Source organism: Protopterus annectens, chromosome 17.part0 (genome assembly GCF_019279795.1).
Source record: "Protopterus annectens isolate FY-2018-M chromosome 17.part0, PAN1.0, whole genome shotgun sequence".
Lineage (NCBI taxonomy): Eukaryota > Metazoa > Chordata > Ceratodontiformes > Protopteridae > Protopterus > Protopterus annectens.
In genome coordinates this window covers 122825685-122848298 of record NC_056751.1, presented here as the reverse complement: position 1 = coordinate 122848298, position 22614 = coordinate 122825685, and the positions used below count along the sequence as shown (strand labels likewise).

Below are 22614 nucleotides of genomic sequence, written 5' to 3'. Positions count from 1 at the left end.
TGGTGTGTATGGTCGGTTACAATTCATCATCTCGAAATATTGAGGTGTAAAATTTCAGTATTTCAAGACTATAAAGCCAAAAGTGCAGTTACACAAAATTGCATAATAGCAAATGCAGAAATGCTGCATTTGCCATTGTGTTTGTGTATGTAACGTGTGGTGCGGTTTGTGGATTTCGCTGGGGTTCGAGGCAAGTGGTGCTTTTGTTAGGATATCGGGTGGGGGATTTTAGTGTGTGCAATGAGTGGTGAGTTGTGTTTGTGTTCAGTGCGCCCTCGGAGTTAGTATATATAAGTAGGGATGTGGGGGTGCAGGGGGTTTGCCCCCCACTTTTAGCAAGATTGTGGTGTGTGGGTTTGGTTTTTTTTGTAGTATAAGCAAGTAGGTGTATTTGTGTGTAGTGCTGTTACGTTTGTGGTTTGAATGTTTGTGGTTTTAAATTTTCAGGTTTTTTATTTTTCGGCTTTATAGTGCCGAGATACTGAAATTCGATATTTCAGTATTTTGAGAGTATAAAGTGAATACTTATGGTAAGGTTACTCTACTGCTTTCATCTGGTGTTAAGTTCAGGTGAGGGACAAGCCAGTTTCACTTTGCCTCCATTACTGAACTGAGGCACAATTGTGTTTAAGCTACTTATACAGCAAAATGTTGCTTAGGAGGTAGAGGTAAGCATTCCCTCCACAATAGGTAGGTGCCCTCTTACCACAACACTTCAAGTTTTGAGTTAGTTTGCAGAAAGGAAACAAAGACCCACATGGCAAAGCGCTTTATGTTTCTCTTCATTTTTCAATTTGTCTATTTGGTCATTGCTAATCTTTCAATAAAAAAGTTATGTTGGTGTATTTAGCTAGAGCTCTTTTTTGTATGTTGAAAATCTTACGTGTTGTGTTCATCAAGCAGATATACATGCCACCCCAGCACTGCATAAGGTCTCAAATCTTGGTATGTCTAGGAACAGTGACCTTGTTGATTGAAATCACACCATTTTCAATCCCATGTCAGTTCATCCAACTTTATATCAGTTAAATGCATTTTTACTTGGAAGCAAAGATCTTCAACTCTTTACACTGCAGACCCATCTAGATCCTCATTTCACTTAAAACTATAAAAAGAATACTGCGGTGAAGTATTCCTTAATATTTTAATCACTCAAAACTTCATAGCCAAGGTAACTCAAGGAGACCTACAATATTTCATCTTCCCACTGAAACCTAACAGGGCTTGGCTATCAAATGCATTCATCACTAGTTTTGAATATGTCCTTCCTACCACTGTCCCATTACCTAGTCACAATAAATCTATTACAAACCATTGAAAAAAAGATTCTACAACCCCCCCCCCCATCTCCTCTAATCACTAAATATGTTTTCCAGTCACAGCAAGGTCCACGTATCCTACATTCTAACCTATCAACTATTACAGTCAACTGTCTATTGCTTGCTAATTAACTTGACGCATGCAGATTCTCCTGTGATCTTAGAAGCAATTCCACCAAGTTAAACAGGCCTTTTTCTCTAGCAGTGTATGAAGAGTCTTATTTCAAGCTCACGCCTGTCTCTTGGAATAGTCTACCTAGTCATATCACTGCTTGTGACCATCTTTTTCTTCTGTAAAAAAAATTGCATCGTGCTCAAGTACATAAATGTTTGTTTCAAAGATGTCTAAGGATGTAATATTTACTTTTCCTCCTCATGTAGCAACTTTTCTACTTGCATTAGTAGGCCTTAACACTTCACTTTCTTAAACATAAATGTCCCCTCCTTTTTTTCTCTGATTTGTAATCTTTTACAGTTATCCCAAACTGCAGCTTAAACTTGTATTTAATATACTCATTTTACATGTGCTTTGCTTAGCACATAATTGCCAACTCACTAAAACTGTTTTGTTAGTGTACTATTGTTGTACATAGCCTTTACCTATTCATTGCAATGTACTTTTAAAAAAAAAAAATGCCTTGGAGCAAGTCAATGGTTGGGAAGGGTAATGTACCAGCTCACCCACCCAAACAGGATACCCCACTGTGCAGTCACTCACCAGGCAGGAAAAGCAGAAACATATCAATGTTGAAGCTAAGTGTAAAGGTATTGGTGCAGTTACCTCATCTAGTATAGCTTACAGAACTGGTAATCCAGGTCCCTGTACATGAGCACACAAATGTTAGAAATAAGACTGCATTGCGCACTTGATACTTTTAACACAGTAAAGTATATACAAGTACTGTCTGTGCATATTCGCATGGTTTTACTCTTGGCACAAGTAGGTTTTGACCGAAAGGATCCATGTGGTCTAGTTCACTCACCTGTTGAGCTATTTAACTATTAATCTATCAACACTTAATGAAACGGCTTCCTCAGAATATAACATGGACCCAGATATTAATTTTGTATTTTCTGCATAAACACTACAAGTAAATGCAAATTACCACCATAAGCCCACAAGTCATTCCTTAATATGCCAGCACAAAACTTAGACCCTGCTACCACAATGCATTAGCACATTAAGGAAAAGGCTCTTTAAAACTAAACAGCTGGACTAATGTGTCTGCAGTGAAGTTGAAGAACTTGTGTGAACCGAATAAAGTTCTGATGACCTTTTAACGCCCCCTTAAGCATAACCAGAAAATCCATAAAGTTTAGGACGTCATTCTATTAAAGTAGCTTCAGCCTAGTTTGTACAACTGAAAAAAATAATGAAACATGTTTGAAGGCAAAACGCCAGCAATTTGCAGTGGGAGGAGGCAAAACCTTATAGCCAACACACACATTTACTATAAACAAAGATTTATTCATCTGCCGGAGAACAGATGAACCTCATTAATGGGGTTCTTTGGCTATACATCTCACCCCTTATGCAGAGCTGCTGCCAGGGTCAAAGTACAGTAACAGATCATGGATATTAGTGAAAGGAAACAGTAGCACAGAAAAAACACTCACCTGAGACACTCCAGCTCTGGCCTGGTGAGCTTTCTTTTGATCACCCCAGTTTCCAGTAGCCAGAGAATACTTTAAACCATCAGAAATTATTCTTGTTTTGATTGCCAGTTCCAAATTGAAATCTTTTCCACGGTCTATGAACTTCTGTGCATAAATTCGTATTTCTTTCAGAAGATTTTTAAACATTCTAAGAGAAAAACAATTTAGTTTTAATCCAGAGAAACATCCCTACCCCACATGCACATTCATTTTGTAAGCTCATAAAACAAGTCATTACGCATTCACCCACAGTCAACCAAAAAGGTATGAAAAGGGGGGCGTGGCCAAGGATGAACACAGGATAGCAGCAGATTTCTTCAGCTCCACCAATTTCACTGCACTGACAGGAATTACTTAAAAAATTAATTTATGAAGTAATTTTCTTTCTAAATGTTTGTTTTATATAGTTCTTGAACTATATCTAAAAAAGAAAGGAAATTTTAACAATATTCCTGTCAGAAATCACTTTGGAAATTTTCCTGTCAGTTTATCAGTTTGAAATGAGTTCCAGTACGACAAATTCTCAAGACTCCAGCATCAAGAAAGAACTTCAGTCTCTGATAACTACAATCCAGCAACTTACTGCTAAGATGGATAAACTGGATACTAAAATTGATACCTTCATAGAAAAAACTACAAAACAAATAGACTTGTTATATAGACTTGCAACAACAGAAGATCCAGATGACAGGCATAGAAGAGGCTGTAAATGACATGGAAAATAGAATCCAAGAGGAGGAAATCAACATTGAGTTTCTGCTGAAACAAAATACACATCTACAAACAAAGCTTGATGACCTGGAAAATAGATCTAGGCGCAATAACATTAGGATTTTTGGACTGCCAGAAAATATTGAAGGTAACAATATTACTTCTTTTTTAACATGGCTCCCTAAAACTTTAGACTTACCAGAAGCATTCTCTTTTGGTATCGAAAGAGCTCATAGATCTATACCTAATACTAACTCTAACAAAAAGTATCCTAGATCAGTTAGTTAGATTTCTATGATCTTTTGATAAAGAGATGGTTCTTAAATCTGCTTGGGCTAAAGCTCCTGTTAAAATTAATGAGACAACTGTGCGTTTTGATAATGACTATTCTTCCTTGGTAATAACTAAAAGAAAAGTCTTTCTGCCAGTAATAAAGGAGCTCAAAAAAGCACAGTTTAAAACCTACCTTCTGTTTCCTGCCAAGCTAAAAATCTTCCTTCCTGATGGTCCTAAAATTTTTGATGACTTAAACTCTGCATTGTTGTTTATCAAAAAAATAAGATTCTGGATAAAATAGAGGAAATGGAATGGGCTAGTCCTTCATTAAAGAGGTTGGCAACTGAAACTTCGTGGAAGGCTTCAGAGAAGAAGAGACTAAAAAACAAATGACATGTTTTTTTTTCTCTCACTTTAATTTTTTTAAATATAGTTTCTACATTTTCAGAAAGCCACAAATATTCTGAAAAAGATTTAATCAAAGTTATTTTCTGGGTACAAAGAGCTGTTCTGTCTCATAATCAGTCAAAATATCTGAGGAACTAATAAGTTATCATTCAATATGTTATGTTTAAATGCTAATGCTGATTATACTTCCTTGATTATATTGCTTATGCTCATTCACAAATATGTCATGCTTTAATTAATAATAATTAGAACTAAATAATAGTAAATAGTATATTTCATTTCCATCTTTAATATAAACAGCAAGTAATATTCCACTGTAAATATTTTATAGCTTCCTTTTATATTTTTTTTATCTTTGCTTTGCTCTTTCTTATTTCCTGCTTTCTCTTTCTTTTCTCTGTTCTTTCTCTTTATTCTCTTTCATATTAATATACTGACATTCTTTTGATCATACAGGTACAGTAAATAATAAGATTTGTATAAAAATTGATTTGGGGTAAAAATAATCTGTTTTATCACATATTAATAACTTTGAGCTTAGTTTCACTTTCATAGAGGCTGTAATAACTTGTAAAATACTTCGAAGGTTTTGCTATGTTTAGCTTCACTTATACTGCTAAATGAATGTTAGTCACTTGTTTTTAACAAAATTCCCGCCAAAATCGTATAAGACAAATTTGGGATGTGGGTTACCACGTGAACCATGTCCTCGAGTTGTTTTAAAAGCTTCAACACTCAGAACTCACGCAGAGAAGCTGAAAGCAGTCAATTTGAACTTTGACCCCCTGAATTCACACTGACACATCGCAGATTCATGAAGAACACACAACCAGGAAGTAGAACTGCTGCAAATGCGACTCTGCGATGGAAAATGAACTCTATCATTTAAATGCGAGTTATTTTATATAATTACTTAGTTATTTATGTTATAATTTATAAAATATGTAAGTTAATGATTTTAAATGATGCAGTTTCTCATAGTAAGCAAATGTGATTTTTTAGAAGGCATAGAAAGTGAAACATTTATACAAGTGTTTTTGAAAGTTTGACTGCAGCTTATTAATATATGTAAAAAACTTATGATTTAAACATATACACTGCTATGATTCATTTGATTTATATGATTGACAAGCACAAATAACTTTATGACTCTATTCTGGAAGAAGTTGTCATCTCAAAATACAGATGGCTTTCTTCACAATAAAGTGTTTTTGAGATCTTGCTTAACTATGCAGTATGATTTATAGCAATACCTATAAATATAACATTTTATTCTACTGACAATAATAAGTATGAGAAAACTGCATTTACATGACAGAATATAGATACATCTTAATATATATAATGTATGAACCATATTAGCCAAAGTTGTTGATTTAATTGAATATTAGAACTTATTTTTACAAATTTTGAATAAATTAATGTGTACATATGCCCCTCTTTTTTTCTCTCTCTCTTTCACTCTCTCTTCCGTCTTTTATTTCTCTCTCTCTTCTTGGTTACTAATATCAAGTTTATTTGAATGCTATTTGAATATAAATGTATTATATTAAATAGATGTATATAGTAGTATGAATAGTTTTTTTAAAAAAAAAGTTTCTCTTAGTATATATGATGTTGTTTTATCAAATGCGTAGTCTTGTCTTACCAGATAATCCAACTGAAAGTTGGTTAATTTAAGTTAAATATAACAAGTATTAAATTGATAAGGTGGCAGCTGAGGTACTGCTGCTTAGGGTAGGGGGTTAACTTGAGCAGTATGTACTACTCTAAGTTGGAGTTTTTAACTCCAGGCTGGGTGCAAGGTTTAATCCTTACATTATTTTCTCTTGTTCACCGTTGTATGAATATAGTTCTGACATCCACAATACACTTTGTAAGTTCATTGTCACTACAAACAAAATTAAATCTTATACAAAATCCCATAAGAGACTCAATAAATAGTTATATTTAAAGGTACACCTAAAGGAGGAGGTATAACATTACTTATTTTGTTAATTGTTATTTTAATCATAAGTTTTCTGTTTTAAAATTGCCAAATGACTTCTCTAAAAGGAATTTCTTTAAACATTAATGGACTGAATAATCCATGTAAAAGGGCAAGCCTAATAAGATACATTAATTTACATAAGGCCAACTTAGTCTTCCTACAAGAAACACATCTTTTGAAAAAAGATATTGATAAACTAGTCACAAACAAATATACAGTATTGGTTAGTTCAGAGCACACTCAGAAAAAAAGAGGAGAGGCTATTTTATGGAATAAAAGTATGCCCATTCCTAAAACTATTAAGACTTATCAAGATGATAAAGGAATGTTTTGTATGGTTACAATACAAATTAATGGGAAGACTTATACATTAATCAATATATATTGGATACCTGGAATTGGTATTAATACAGTGAAACAACATCTTGATAAGATCATATCATTCTCTATAGGAGATATTATTTTAGCTGGTGACTAATTGTATATTACATGAAAATGACACTACCACTATAGGAAAAAGGAAAATTACATCTAATGCAAAACATTTAAAGGATTTTGCTAATTCTTATTTAAATATTAATAATCAGATAGATTCAAAATCATTACCATATACATTTTTCTCTAACAGATATAAAAATTATTCAGAAATAGATAGTCTATTTCTAACCAGATGGTAACAGAATTAACTCAAAATCATTTCTTGTCCTATAGCTGATCATAATTCAATTGTTTTTGAGTTCATGATAAAAAATACTCACAATGTTCAGATCAAAAGGATACCAGCATACTTAACTCAATTAAAAGACTATAAAGAATATATACTTTCAGAAGTACAACATTTTCTAGATATAAATAATACTTCTGAAGTCTCCGTTTATGTTTGGGATGCTTTAAAATCATATTTATATGTACAAAGTATCAGATGGTATAATAATAAAAGGAAATATTGGGATAAGGAATTGTTAGATATTCAAAGTAAACTAGATTCTTATAAACATAATAATAAAGAAAATATTATGGATAAGAAAGTCATTGAAGAAATAAACTAAACTAAATGAGAAATACAAAGAAATTTTAACTCAAAGTTAAAATAACTTTATAGAAATACAAGTTTTTGTCTTACTCAATAAGCCCCAAATACTTACATAGACTTAAAAACAAAACAAAAAGGTTGAATAAGCAAAATCATATCAAAGAAATCTTTTCTTTAAGGAAAAAGAAGAATGTTTCTAGTCTACCAGAAATACTAGATGAATTTAGAAATCACTTTCACAAAATTAATCATAATAACATTAACATGGACCCTAAAAATAAAATAAGGGAATTTATAACCACAAATATAAATAAAAAACTTAACAACAGATTAAACTATTGGATAAAAGTATTTCATATACAGAGGTTGTTACACAAATAAACGAGCTTAAATCAAACAAAGCACCAGGTAATGATGGTATTATACCAGAGATATATAAAATCCTTTCTAAAAGTACATACTCATTAATACATAAGGTTTTTATTTTGGCCCAAAATGAATTAATAACCCCCCCCATCTTGGCAATATACATTTATTTCGCCAATCTTGAAACCGAATAAAGACCCAACTAGATGTACTTCATATCGACCCATCTCATTACTTAATGTTGACTATAAAATGTTTATGAGTATTTTTGCTGATAGATTGAAGACAATCATCCCTGGCATTATAGATCTAGATCAGACAGGCTTCATTGTAAATAGAAATACTTTTGATAATATAAGGAGAACTCTAACATTAATTGATTTTGCAAATAGGAAAAAGAAAGATTTAACTCTTATTAGTCTTGATATAAGCTCAGCATTTGATTCAATAAGTTGGGACTACCTGTTTACCTTATTGAAGTGCACAAACTTCTCAGAAGCATTTGTAAATCTAATTGAGCATTTATACAAAGGAACATTGGCTTATATTAAGATAGGAACATATGTCTCACAAAAAATACCAATTTTTAAAGCTACAAAACAAGGGTGTCCACTTTCTCCACTATTATTCACATTAATAATGGAGCCTTGGGCTAATTTGATCAGAAACAGTACTGACAGAGGGATTTGAAATAGATGAAAATACACCTAAAATTCAACTCTTTGCAGATGATGTTCTAATCACATCAACAGGATCTAATTCTTCTATGCAGTCTGTTTGATAAAATGATAAATTTTAAAAGTATTTCTGGTTTAATATTCAATGAAGAAAAAACTAAAATACTACCTATATATACACGAAAAAATGTTCTCAATGATTTTACTAAATATGTACCCAATTCAGGTCAGATAACTTATTTAGGTATAATATTATCTAAAGATATCAAATCTATTATACATAATAATTATAATACCTGTCTTCTTAATATGCAAAATCTCTTTAATACCTGGAATATGTTTTTTTTTACTATGGAAGAGAGACTTAAAATTATTAAAATGATAATATTCCCCAAGATATTACACTTAATATAATCAATAATACTTCCACCTACAAGAATAATTATCAAGAAATTGAATACACTAATGTTAAATTTCCTATGGGCACCTAATAGACCTAGGATTGCTTTAAAGAAACATACTAATAGTTGGTCTCAAGGGGGTATTTCTTTTCCAGACTTCAATTTATATACTATCTCTTCTATTATAAAAGTTATTACTTTATTAATAGATCAGCAGTCATATGTTGCAAAATGGAAAGATTACTGGGAGATAATTAGTATTCACTTCATGAAAATCTCCTTAACACATAAAAATATGATTGTAAATAACTCCATGTTATGGTTACTAAAAGAATTTTGTACTTCACCTATTACACCTAAACATATAATTAGTTACCCATTAAATATTATTATTAGTTATCGTAACTTTATATTCATGCATCCTAAATATAAAGAATGGAATTTTATTATATTCCCTATAATGTATACTCAGGGTATGCTTTCGTCATCCACTTCTGAAGGAACTCATTTAACTACAGATAATGATCTAAAGTACTGGCATCAGTTGATATCTGATAATAAAGTTAAAAATCTAGATTTCGTAAAACAAGAATTTGATCCAAGAGAAACTTGCTGGTTAGAGGTTCAGACCTTTAGACAACATCTCATTGATAAAATAGATCTAATGTCTATAACAGTTAAAGAATCTGTTCCAACATTGATTGATTACTTGATATTAAATTTACAACATAAAGTTTCTGATAAAGGTAAGCTTTCATACATACATAAAATTATCAGACAAGAAACTTTTTACAGTGTAGATACCTACTGGAATTATTTCATTTCCATTAATGGTGATCCACCAAATCAACAAGATAAACAATATATATTGGAATCTGCTTATAAAACTACGTCCTCCATTGTCTGGAGACTTTTTACATGGAAATTTTGGCATAGATCCTTTTATACACCTTTGATGATGAATAAAATAAATAATAAAGATAATCTATGTAAAAGATGTAATGTAGAAATCAATGCAGACTGGGCTCATATGTTTTATGACTGTATAAAATTGAAAGAATATTGGAAGTCAATTAATGAATTTTTGCAGGCTCTTTTTACAGATAATTTTATTATTTCTAAATCTCTTATATTATTCAACACACCTGTACCTCAAAGTGTTAAAAAGGTTAAGCTTCCCTTGTTATGGTCTATCCTAGCAGTGGCTAGAAAAATAACCAGAAATTGGATTTCAGATACACCTCCTTCATTAAATGAATTTAAAAATGTTATGAATATAGTGTGCCATATGGAACTGAATACAATGAAGTTAAGAACTACTAGAAAAACGTCTTATTATATTGTATGGGATAATTTACAAAACTTGTTAAACAAATCTTAACTTCAAATAACATGGTATTTTAGTTTAATTAATTGATCTGATTGTAGTAGATGTCGTTGTAAATACTTTGGTTGTTTTGTTGAATGTTATAATCATATCTATTTTAATTACTTGTATAAAATTGTTATGATATTTTCTTGTATGTTAAAAACAATAAACTTGTTTAAAAAAAAAAAAGTATGAAAAGATTCTCTGCCAAGTCAGGCATTTTATACTTTCACTAATTTTCTAATCACTTTTTCTATTTATGTTCAGACAGTATATTCTAAACTACAACACAAAGCCCCCAACAAGAAGCAAGAATAAATGGAGGGGGTGGTGGGGCTCTAAATACTCCGTTTTTCAAAACTGTCCCATCCGGAAGACATCCTATTGGCCCAAAATGCACTCCCCATTACAAAATCCCCTGCTTAAGGCTATTCTATGTTCAGTACTTCTAATGTAAGGGGCTAAGCATCCTGACCTGTTTCACTGCAAACTCTTAACTATTAACCTCCAACACTGGAAGACAAAGCCAGAGTAGATAATGATTAGGGCACTCTTGCAGCTTTGAATGTCTGCATTAAGAACAGACCTCTACAATGGAAGAGGACGGTGGTGTCAACACATGCCACAGATGGCAAAAGTGTTGGTATTAAACCACTGTCCATATGAACAAACTTAACAGCAAGCACAAGAATCATAAGATGATTCAAAGCATGTTTGTGTATTAAATGCAAGAGTTTGGGAACAGAGGTGGTGCTGCAAGCAGTTTTGCAGGAGTGATAGGTGGGCACTGCTGCCATCTATGAAATGTCAGTGACAAAAGGGAGCAAAATAAAATACCAAGGTACAGGGCATTGAGAGACGAGGAGATGAGAAGCTCCAGATGACGCTTCATAGATTTCTTTTAAAGAAATTCAACCAGAATAAAACAAACATGCTAAGTTAAGAAGCTTAAGACCACTTCAAAAACTAAGTAAAGTTAGAAAAATCAATTCAGAAAAAAAAGTGGCATTTAACTTAGTCACTGAACTCCAGTAAATCATCCTAAAATGATCGCCTCTGAGTAAAGGAATTCTAGCTCAAGAAACATGCAAGGGAGCTGCTACAGACAAGGGACAGTTGTGTAGGCAGCTTATGATAGATGCTTGAATTTAGTCACTGGTGCAGTTGTAATGCAAGAGATTGCTGCTGAAGGCAGTCTGACAGTTAACTTTCAGAGAGGTGAATCACTCCACTCACACCAAGACAACACTGCCTTACTGCAGAGGTCTTCAAACATCTGGTACACAGGTGGTGTCCACTTACGTCATCTTAAGCTTTTTCTTGACACAATGGGTCGATGTCGAGCCTAAATTGCAGGAAAGATTTTCAGGGGCAAGGCCTGAGTCATACAGAAAACGACCCAAAAGACTTGAACAAGGTGGAAAAGGATGAAGGGACTATGCAGAACCAAAGTAAATAAGGGAAAGGGTATACACTCCAGGCTCCAAGTTCTATACAGAATAGACCATGGGAGCAAGAGTGCAACACTGATCACACTCCAACATCTACCATTACGTAATACTGCCTGCACAACTGTATTGTGCTCTTCATGTGGGTTAATGCAACAGTAAAAACCCACAAAAAGACTTCCAAAGCTGGTCCTAAAGGCAAGACAGGTTGACTTACTATTAGGTGGAAGATTGCAACATGCACTTTGATACAGTACAATGAATCCTAGCCCTAGAAATTCTATCCCACCTATAGCTTAGCTTGATAAGATATGGACAAAGGATGACAGCCATCTCAAACATATCCTAGACACTTAAGCCCTTAATAAATGGGGGAGGGGGGTTGCTGTACTCTTCTTTTGGAATAGGGTATCTAAAACTACTGAAAAGTTCTGTAGTGACCTTGTAGCAAAAAAGTTTTAATGTGCTACTGTTTAGAAATAGCTTTTGACACTGGAAGTTGTTTTAACTCTCAAGGGGACAAAGCTGTTCTGTTAGGGGCCAAAATCTGCAATCGGCAAAATGCGTGATGCCAATCCACTACGACAAATTTTGAGCGACTAAGATCTTGGCCCTGAGATACTGTACCAGAAGACAGCTGCAGATGCATTTAGGTCATGGAGTTGCTTGCACTATGACAGGGGACAGCATCACATAGGAAAAGACAAGATGCTGTTTACTCTTGGCTCTACAGAGATTTCAGAAAAGTTAAAAGAAAGACTAATATGACTATACAAAAGCAGATTAATTAGGGAAAAAATGCTACAAAAAAGGTCCGCAGACATGACAGAAGCCCAGTATAAGGGGCCAAGTAGGGCAAAAGTGGTGGTGCTAGCAAGTAAAGTCTGCAGTAGGACACGGAAAAAGGATTTCTGTAAATACAGCAAAAAGGTCAGAACAAGACAGGGAAACCATGGAAGAGGAAAAAAGCAGTAGATACTGAATACTTTACCTCAGTGTTCAAAGAAAAATGAGATAATGACAGCCTGGAGAAAGACAGGATAAAGCAGGGACAGTAGGAGATGGATGCTAGGAAGGGAGATTGACTGCCACAAGAAAGGACAAGGCACAGGGACCAGCTGGGCTGCCTATCACGACACTGGATGACATACTAACAAATGTGTAGACAGAAATCAGACTACACAACTGTGATAGCATGCTACAAATCTTTTGGGACCAAGGCAGATCAGGAAAAAGTACAGTTTTGTACCTACCATAAATGTAGACGTCCGATAGGTATGCATCTGCAGTCATAACATATGGGTTGTCCTGCCTCAGGCAGCCCTTCGGTCGGCCGGATTCCAAAGTCTGGGTCTGGCCTCGGCTGATGTCGCACTTCACCCGACGTCATAGCTTCTAGGGTATAAAGGCATCAGCCGACGCCATTTTCCTCAGTGTTTCTTGCCCCAGATGCCAGGTGCCCTCTAGGAAGGCTAAATTTGAATAAAGTAGAAAATTCCAAACAGTAGAAATCAAAAGGAATATATACATATATACATACAAACAAATACACCATAATAGATTCCCCCAGCTAGCTAATAGAGGGGTAAGTACCCTAGGAATACCACAGAGGGGAAGGAGGGTGGGTAATCCTGACTGCAGATGCATACCTATCGGACATCTACATTTATGGTAGGAACAAAACTGTACTATGTCCTTCAAGGATGCATCTGCAGTCATAACATATGGGTAGAATACCATAGCCAAACTGGGGGAGGAGGCACTAAGAAAATGATGGTGTAGTTAAGATCCCTTGTAAAACTGCAGTTGCAAAACCTGCTCGGGATCTGGGGTATAAAGGAAGATTGTAATGCTTGGCAAATGTATGCACGAAGCTCCAAGTAGCAGCTTCTAAAATGTCTTTGGTAGCCACTCCTCGTAGGAAAGCTGTAGTGGTGGCTGTAGCTCTTGTGGAGTGAGGCCTGATATTTTCAGGAGTTGTCTTTCCATGAAAAGAGTAACAGAATCGAATGCAATTTCCTATCCATTTTGAAATTGTCTGTTTGGAAATTGCTTTTCCTTGCACTCCTGTTGCATATGCTACCAGAAGCTGGTCAGTTTTTCTGTTGGTCTTAGTTCTGTCCAGATAGTAGCGCAGTTGTCTGTGCACATCCAAGGTGTGTAGTAGTTTTTCCTCCCTGTTCTGTGGGTTAGGGAAGAACGTAGGTAAATGAATAGCTTGGTTCAAGGATACTCTGGATACCACCTTTGGCATGAAAGTAGGATTGGTTCTCAGAGACACTCTATCCTGGTGAAAGATAAGGAAAGGCTGCACTGCCATTAAGGCCTGTAACTCTGATACCCTTCTTGCTGAAGTGATTGCTAGAAGAAAGGCAGTTTTCCAAGATAAGAACTGTAAGTCTGCTGATGCTGCTGGTTCAAAAGGGGGAAGTGTTAATTTTTCCAGCACAAAATCGAGATCCCATGCAGGTAGAGGTGGTTTTTCCTTGGAGGTTTTACATTTTTGATCCCTCTTAGAAATTGTCTGAGGAGAGGTTGAGAGAAGATAGGAGGATCCATGTTGTACTCTGCTGAAATTGCTGAAGCATGAATCTTTATGGAAGAATAGGACAGGCCATTGTGGAACAGTTCTGCTAAGTATTCTAGGATGTGTGCTAGGTTTGCCAGTGTGACATCTGTTCCCTTTGATGCATTCCAACTAAGGAATCTCTTCCATTTGGTTGAGTATGTTTTCCTTGTGGAGGGTCTGCGAGCCTCCAGGATAATGTCCTTGACCCTCTGAGATAAAACAGGTTGGTTTTCCTTTATGCAATTTTCCAGGCAGTTAGCTGCAGTGTTTTCAAGTTTGGATACAGGGTCTTGTAGTTGTTCTGTGTTAGAAGTAAAGGCCATGAGTTCGCCAGAGACATGCTTCTCAGTAGTGGGTACCAATATTGCCTTGGCCAGTCTAGAGCTATCAGAATTACCTTTGGCTGTTCCTCCCTGATCTTCAGTAGAACTTTGTACATCAATGGGAGAGGTGGAAAGGCATAAACTGTCATGGCCTTCCAGCTGAAAGAGAGGGAATCCACCCTCCAGGCTTGTGGGTGGTATTCTCTTGAGCAGAATTTCTTCAGTTGGTGGTTGAGTGGGGAGGCAAACAGGTCCATCTCTGGCATTCCCCATGTCTTTGTTATGGTTTTGAAGATGTCTGGATGCAGCATCCATTTGTGAGCATCCGTGGTAGTTCTGCTTAATCTGTCTGCTAGTGAATTTTCTTTTCCTGGTACGAATCTGGCCTGCAGTTGAATGTTGAGATTCAGGCCTAGATTCCACAGATCCATTGCCATCCGGCATAGAGGGTAGGAATGCGTACCTCCCTGTTTGTTGATGTACCACATGACTGTGGTATTGTCCGTCCTTATCAGCAGGTGTCCTTGCTGGAGGAATGGTTTGAATGCCTCGATTGCATGCTTCACTACCAGCATCTCCTTTAGATTTATGTGTAGATTCAGCTGGTCCTGGGACCATAGGCCTTGGATACACTTGCCTTCCATGTGTGCCCCCCAGCCTAGGTCTGAGGCGTCCATGGTGATGGTCTGTCTTGGTTGTGGTTTGTGGAAAGGCAACCCTCTGTTGGTCTGGCAGGCCTGAGCCCACCACAGGAATTCTTGTTTCAGGCATGGAATGATTGGTATCATGGTTTCTAGGCTGTCTGTGCTGAGACCATATATTCCTTAGGTACCATTGTAATTTTCTCATATGCAGCCTGGCATGTAGGATCAAGATTATGCAGGATGCCATGTAACCCAGGGCCTGCAGGACTTTCCTTGCAGTAAGCTGAGTTTGTCTTGTCAATGCCATGAAGTAAAGTGGAAGTTGCTTTTGTTTTTCTTCTTTGAGAAAAGCCATCTGAGTTAGTGTCCAGTTCTGCACCCAAAAATGTTATCCTTTGGGATGGCACTAGTCTTGACTTCTGTATGTTGACTGTGTATCCCAAGGCTTGTAGCAGTTGTATGACATAGGCCAAATCCTTTATTATTTTTGTCTTGTTGTCCGCTTGTATTAGGCAGTCGTCCAGGTATGGATAGATTTGGATTCCCTGAAGCCTGCAATGTGCAATTACTGATGCCAGGCATTTCGTGAATACTCTGGGCGCAGTAGACAAGCCAAAGGGCAATGCTGAGAATTGATAATGCTCTGATCCTGCAAGAAATCTGAGGTGTCTTCTGCAACTTTGTCGAATAGGGACGTGCAGGTATGCCTCCTTGAGATCTAGAGTCACCAGCCAAGACTCCTTGCCCAACATGGGAAGAAGTTGCTGGAGGGTCAGCATCTTGAATTTTGGTACTATGAGATATGTGTTCAGTGCGGACAAGTCGAGAATAGGCCTCCATTGAGTTTCTTTTCTTGGTACAAGGAATAGTCTGGAGTAAAATCCTTGGCCTTGTTCCATAGATGGTACCTTTTCTATTGCTCTCATCCTTAGTAAGTTGATGATTTATTTTAGAGCCTCTGACTCCTGGCTTGATGGAAGGTTTGGCATTCCTCTCTTTTTTGGTAAAGTGTGGAAGTGAAACCTGTAGCCTTTGTCTATTGTTTGCAAAGTCCATTTGTCTCCTGTAATGCAATGCCAGTTTTTTGAAAATAAAGGTAATTTTCCGCCCAAGGGTGCTTCCAGTTGTTCCCTGGTAGGCTGAATCAGAGCCAAGTCATTGTGTCTGTCCTGTGGAAGTGGTTGCAGTCGTAGCTGTGGCGGCACTCCTCTGGTTGCCAGTTTGCCACTGACGGCCCCTGTAGGCACCCCTTGTTTGGCATCTGCCTCTTGGGCGTCTATTTCTGCCTCTCTGTGCTCTGGAGGTGTCTGGAAAGGACCAATTCTTTGAAGGCCCATTTCTGCTGAACCTCGGAGGTTGGACCTACAGAAAATCCTTGACTGTTTGCACAGATTTTGCTTTTTCTTCCACTTTCTTTAGAACCTCCTGTGCAGGGGAGCCAAATAAACTTTGTTTCTCCATAGGGGCATCTAGGAGTTTAGACTTAACATGGTTTGGCAAGGATTGTTTTTTTAGCCAGGCATGCCTTTGAATCACTGCTCCAGTCATAGCCGATCTAAATGAAGCCTCCAGTGCATCATAGCCACATTTTAAGAAATGATTACTCACCTGCTGCGAGTTGTGTACCAAATCCTGAAGGGACTTACGGTCTAAAGGTTCAGGAGAGGAAAGCTTTTTATTCAGCTGATCTAACAAAAATTCCTGGTACTGTGTCATGTGAAATTGACAGTTTAAAGCTCTGGCAGAAAGAGTAGCAGATGTATAAACCTTTTTACCCCATCTCTCTAATGCTCTTGATTCTCTTTCAGAGGGTAGGGGGTTTTTGGCAGAAGCAGCTGCAACACCCTTAGGGCCCTGAGAAATGGTTTCTGGGTCTGCAGCGTGGGCCTTACACAAGTGGAAGTGAGAATCCGGGACCTGTAGTATGTCACGTTTGGCAGGGGCCAGGGGAAGAGAATCAGGGGCAGAACTGGCATCATTGTATGCATCAACAACTGATAGTACAGGTGGTATGGCTAAAGGCCTATGCTGTGGTAAGTGTAAAAAAAGTCCTTCGCCTTTTCCTAGAAGCAGAAAAATCCTGACCCTGCCATTGGAAGTGTTCCCTCATTGAGTGTAGAGTTTCCCCAAATGAAAATTGTTCTGGGGGGGGGGGGGGGGGAGGCAGAAGGAATGGAGTCTTCTGCATCCGAATCCTCATAAGGTGAGTATGGTCCTTCCTGATGGTCTGATAACTCTGATCCATCCGAGGAATAGTCAGAGGAGAGAGGTTCAGGGGGTTCAGCCCTAGGCCTTTTTTCAGGAGGAGGATGTGAGGCCCTGTCTGGGTGAGGTTGGGATCCCCTGATCAGAGAAATAAGATCCTCAGCAAGGCTGAGAATCTGAGAACTAGAGGAAGGTCTGAGAGGGAGCTTTAGTAGGTAAGGCCTTGGAAAGTTTAGCTGCTTCAGCCCTGGAGAAGGCCTTAATAGACATAGAAGCAGGGGGCCTAGCTGCCCCACGTGCAGGAGTAGAGATGTCCAATGGAATGGTGTCGGACAATTCCTGTGTGCCTGCTTCTTCGCTAAGAATTTCTGTAGCTGACTCAGCCGGGGCCTGTGAGGCCTCGGTTGTCGGAGGTATGCTTGCGGCCGAAGGAAGAACCGAGGACTCTTGTTTCAGCCGAAACAGAGACACTCGCGGTAGGCCTAACCGTGGTTTAAGCCAAAAACGCGGGCCGCGAGTGTCGGTCCTTTTCCTTGCGTTTTTTGGCTAAATGTGCAGTCGGAGTCTCCAACTGCATTTTATATGCAAAAGCGGGACCAAAAAACTCTTCAAACTTCGACCGACGTCTAAGTGTCGGTCGGTTAAAGGAAGCACAGGCTAAACACGCTGATACGTCATGGTCTGGGCCTAAGCAAGGAAGGCAGTAAGAGTGGAAATCCTTATGAGGTATTTGTTTCCCACAAGTTAAACAACTATTTACTTTGACATCGGCTGAGGCAAGAAAGAGTCCCCAACGGGGTACTTAGCTTTTTTAAAAGTCTTCGGTAGCTGAAATCTCTGGATCTGACCGACCGGCACTTGCGAACAGCTTCTGCTTCGGGCACCGCGCGGCAAGAAAGACTGAGGAAAATGGCGTCGGCTGATGCCTTTATACCCTAGGAGCTATGACGTCGGGTTAAGTGCGACATCAGCCGAGGCCAGACCCAGACTTTGGAATCTGGCCGACCGAAGGGCTGCCTGAGGCAGGACAACCCATATGTTATGACTGCAGATGCATCCTTGAAGGACATCTTCAATCAATTGCAACACTGCTAGTCTTAAAAAAGGTTACAGGACAGTCAGAAATGGGACAAAAGTTGTTGCTTCTAGGACAACAATCCCCAAGCCAAAAATCACCAACTTAATATCCAAAAGGAACTGTCACTCAAACCGGATTCATTTTATGGCTTTGTTAGAAAAGATCTCAAGTTCTGGTAGACAACGAACTTCAAGGACTTCAAAGCCTTTAAGTTCAGCAAAGGAAGCAGCTGAAAAAATACACAGGATGGTGGTGGGTACATTAAATCTGGACTACAGCACAGCTGAAGTGCTGAAACACAGGATAATGACAGACTCCTAGGATAACAAATATCTTACTTCTAACTAATGAGAGTTCAAGGGATTTAGATCCAGGATCCGATAACGTGTACGTTAAATTCAGGTATCTGAAAAAACACAGTACAGTTGTATAAATTTACAACAAATGTTTGAATGATCACTGCTGCAGAAGCCCACGCTACACAGGTTGCTTCCTGTACAGGATACAACAGCCAGCCAACTTCCAAAGCTTGCAGGGCACCTTCCAAACAAGACATTAGTCATCTCAGACAGAGTTAAATTAGGTTTGATAAGCAAGCCTTTCAGTGCTTTCATGCCAAAAAGAGGAAGGCTAAAACAGACAAAAATGTGAGGAATACGAGATTTCACACCATGACATAAAAGCATACAAAAATATTAGAGAAGCAGGAACTGGCTACCACAACGGTGATCAAACATCTACAGTTATGTTAAATTTACTTGCACAACTGATTATGCTCTTCATAAGGATCACTGCTGCGGCAGCCCAAGCTATATGGGTAGATTACCATAGCTTAAATGCACTGGGAGGTGGAAGGATGACTGGCCAGGCTGTAATGGAGAATGATCATAGCAAAGCCAGTTTTAAACCTGGAAAAGGAGTCTAGTTTATAGTCCATTGTAAAACTGTGCACAGGAGACCAAGCTGCTGCTTCTAAAATACTTCTAGCATCGAACCCTTTGCAAAAATCCATACATGAACCAAGCCCTTGTGGAATGGGACCAAAGCCTGCTTGGAAGAAGAGCAACTATTTGAGAAAACCATGTGGAAACAATCAGCTTTAACAATGGATGCCCTTGTAAAAGTGTAACAGTTTATGTCCTTACATTAACTGCTACAGTATTCTTAATAAGGGGGCTCCCTACCACGGAAGCCCGATGTCCGACCAGTCTTCAAAAGACTTCTGAATTTAAAAGGTATGCCAAACGTCACCATATACTTCCTGCATAACCCAAAGCATAAAGGTGATGCTCTGGCTTGGCAAAAATGGACCTTTTTTTGCAACTGGTCCGAATGCATTTTACACTGGTCTGTTTACCTGCATCGGTTTTCTGCCAGTTGAAAGCATTTTTGTTCTCCAGTGACTTCCTACGCCTTAACTGTTTTGGCAAGAGAAGTGTCCTGTTGCGGATTTTTTTTTTTTTTTTTTTTGTTCCTTGATGTTAATGTTATCAAGGAAGGGTCAAGGCCAGTGTGGGAGAACGATTTCCCATAGAGACCACCACGATGTGTCTTTTGCGCTTGGGTGCTTCTCATGACCATACGCCTTGTTCCATTTGTCAGACATTTGTTCCAAAAACCCTTTGCAGTAGATTTCCTTCACTTTCCTTGTATCTTAAGAACCAGCATCTTTCCCTAAAGATACTATGGAAGGAATCTCCCACCCAGAGGGTCAACTGTTACGAAGACTATAGTGAAAAAGGTATGAATGGAATCGCTCATTGTCCAGCCACTGCCAAGTGTTCCTCCCAAGGTCAGTAGGAACCTGAAGGCTCTCCCAGCTGTGCTGTCAGATTTCTCTGCCACAACGATATTGGAGGCCAGTGAGGATCTGGTTGGCTGCACATCTAAAGAGGCTTAGCAGGTGTCCACCTCAGATGATCAGAGGGAACCATGTTTGTTTTCCTGAGGGGCTGAGTTCTTTAATTTTTATTTGGGGAAGAAGTTCCTGCTACATTCAGACTGCCATCCTGGATCTGAGCTTTCTCAGGACATTCCCTTAAAAAACAAATGAAACAGGTTTCTTCTGCTTCTACAGATCCAAAGTGAGTGGTGGGCTCTTACTCGGTGGTTATTTTCTGCCTTAATGTCCTTAAAGCCTCGTCAATGTTTCCGATCCTGCTCCTCCTTGGTCCTCTACTCCTCTTAAAAGGCCTAGAGACCAGGATTCTGAGGACAAGTCGGTTTTTGCTGACCAATTCCTAACTTATTCTACTTAAATTCCTTCTCCTTTGGACTATGGGTCAGAGGAAGAGGAGGAATCTATTACTCCTGATGTTCCTTTGGAGGAAGTTTCCTTTTGGGACACGCTCCAGGATGATGGATTTTTCAGGTGGTATTGTATTCAGGTCTCAGATATCCATAGAGCTACTATGAGTTGTTGCAGTTGAACTCTCCTAAACCTGCAGCTATTCCTCCTCTAGTGGCTGCTTTACTGGACGGTTTTCTCCAATGCCTGTCAGGCACCCGATTCTCTACCCCCCCTGCTCCCAAGAAGCCTGAGGTTTTATAGGGTTCCTAAGGACCATTCATTTTTAGATAAATTTCCTGCTGCTGACCCCTGAGTAGTGTCTGTAACCTCTGATGAGCAGTATCAGTTGCTTCCTTTGCCCAAGTTACTGCCTTCCGACAAGAAAAGAACTATGGACAGACTGGGCAAAAAGGTTTGCACTTCTGCTACCCTAGCTTTTAGGGCCATTAATCACAGCCATATGTCTAGGTATGTGTTGGCTCTCTCAGGCCTGTCAACTTACTTCTGATTTTCCAGACTCCGGGTAAACTTATGTTCTTTCCTTGCTAAGGACTTCCTCTCAAGTCATTTGTCTTTCCATTAAATAAAGTTACAATGCAGTGGATGACTTCTAGGGCTGCTGTTTTTGGTTCAGTTATGAGGAAGTATTCTTGGCTTAGGCTTCAACCTCTACCTGATGATACTAAAGCTAAGTTGATGGATGCTCCTCTGGATTCTAAAAACTTTTGTTTGGTGAAGCTGCTGCTGGGTCAAGTCCCTTCAGGATAAGGGTAAGGCCTTACCAGAGCTTACACACGTTTGCTTCTCCTGTGCCTCAATTTCATAGAAACTACACCACTAAGCCTACCTTTTTTCGCAGGCAATCACCATCCTCTTCTACTAAAAGTTACGTACGGGGAAAACTGACTCCTTTGGCTACAGCTACTCAAGCCTTCCTTTCTGGATGAACCAGTTGCTGTGAGACTATCTGTCCCTTCCTAAACATTCTTCTCTGCCTCTCTTGCCTGGTTGGCTTCAGAACACTCAGGCTTCTTGGGTTCTGTCCATCTGTCATGATTAATTCATAGTGTGGAAACCCAGTCTTTATGGGCATTCCTTAGCCTCCTTGGGAGCATCTTCCTTTTTAACCAATGGTTCTTAAAGATCTCTTGCCTCAGGGTAACATTCAAGAGATGCCTCTGTCCCAAAGGGGGAAAGGTTCTACTCCCGACGGTTTCTAATGCCCACTTGGGAAACTTCTAGACCTATCTCATCTAAACTCTTCTAAAGGTACCTTCCTTTTGAATGCTGCCCCCTCAAGATTCTGTTTCCTCTCTTGCTCCCTCAACCCTGTATGGTACCTCTGGACCTCAAGGATGCTCATCTCCATATGCCAGCCCATCCTCTCCAGTAAGTTTCTCTGCCTCCTCCTGGCATTTTCAGTTATCTGCTTAGCCCTTTGACTTTTCTACTGCCCCAAGCATGTTCTCCAAATGCCTTCCCTCCTGTGATTTTCTTGCAGACATCAAGGGATCCAAATATTTCTTTACTTGGATGACCTGTTCATTCAGGCATTCCCTCCAAAGACCCTTTTGCAGAATCTTCATTCTGCTGTATCCTTTCTTCAGAGCATGGGGTCACTATAAATTTCAAAGAGTCTTCTCAGACTCCTTTTCAGGATCGTGTTTTTCTGGGTTGCAGGATTTAGATGGTGCCAATACTTGCATCCCTGCCTCCTCCAAAGGCCTTAACTCTGACTTCTTTCATACACTTCTTCCTCTGGCTTCTATTACCACCAGGGAGTTTGAGAGTTCCAGGTTTCATGGCATCTACCATTCTGATGTTCCCGCTGGCCAAACTTCACATGAGAAA

General features: G+C 38.5%; 1 protein-coding gene across 1 annotated transcript in view; it reads right to left on the bottom strand.

Moving 5' to 3' along the window:
- Positions 1-22614, bottom strand: part of POLR2B (RNA polymerase II subunit B) — a 1548892-nt gene that overhangs the window by 993017 nt on the left and 533261 nt on the right. Inside the window, exon 8 of the mRNA XM_044059158.1 lies at positions 2937-3123. Coding sequence (XP_043915093.1) covers positions 2937-3123 — 187 coding nt within the window. The remainder of the gene's footprint in view (positions 1-2936; positions 3124-22614) is intronic.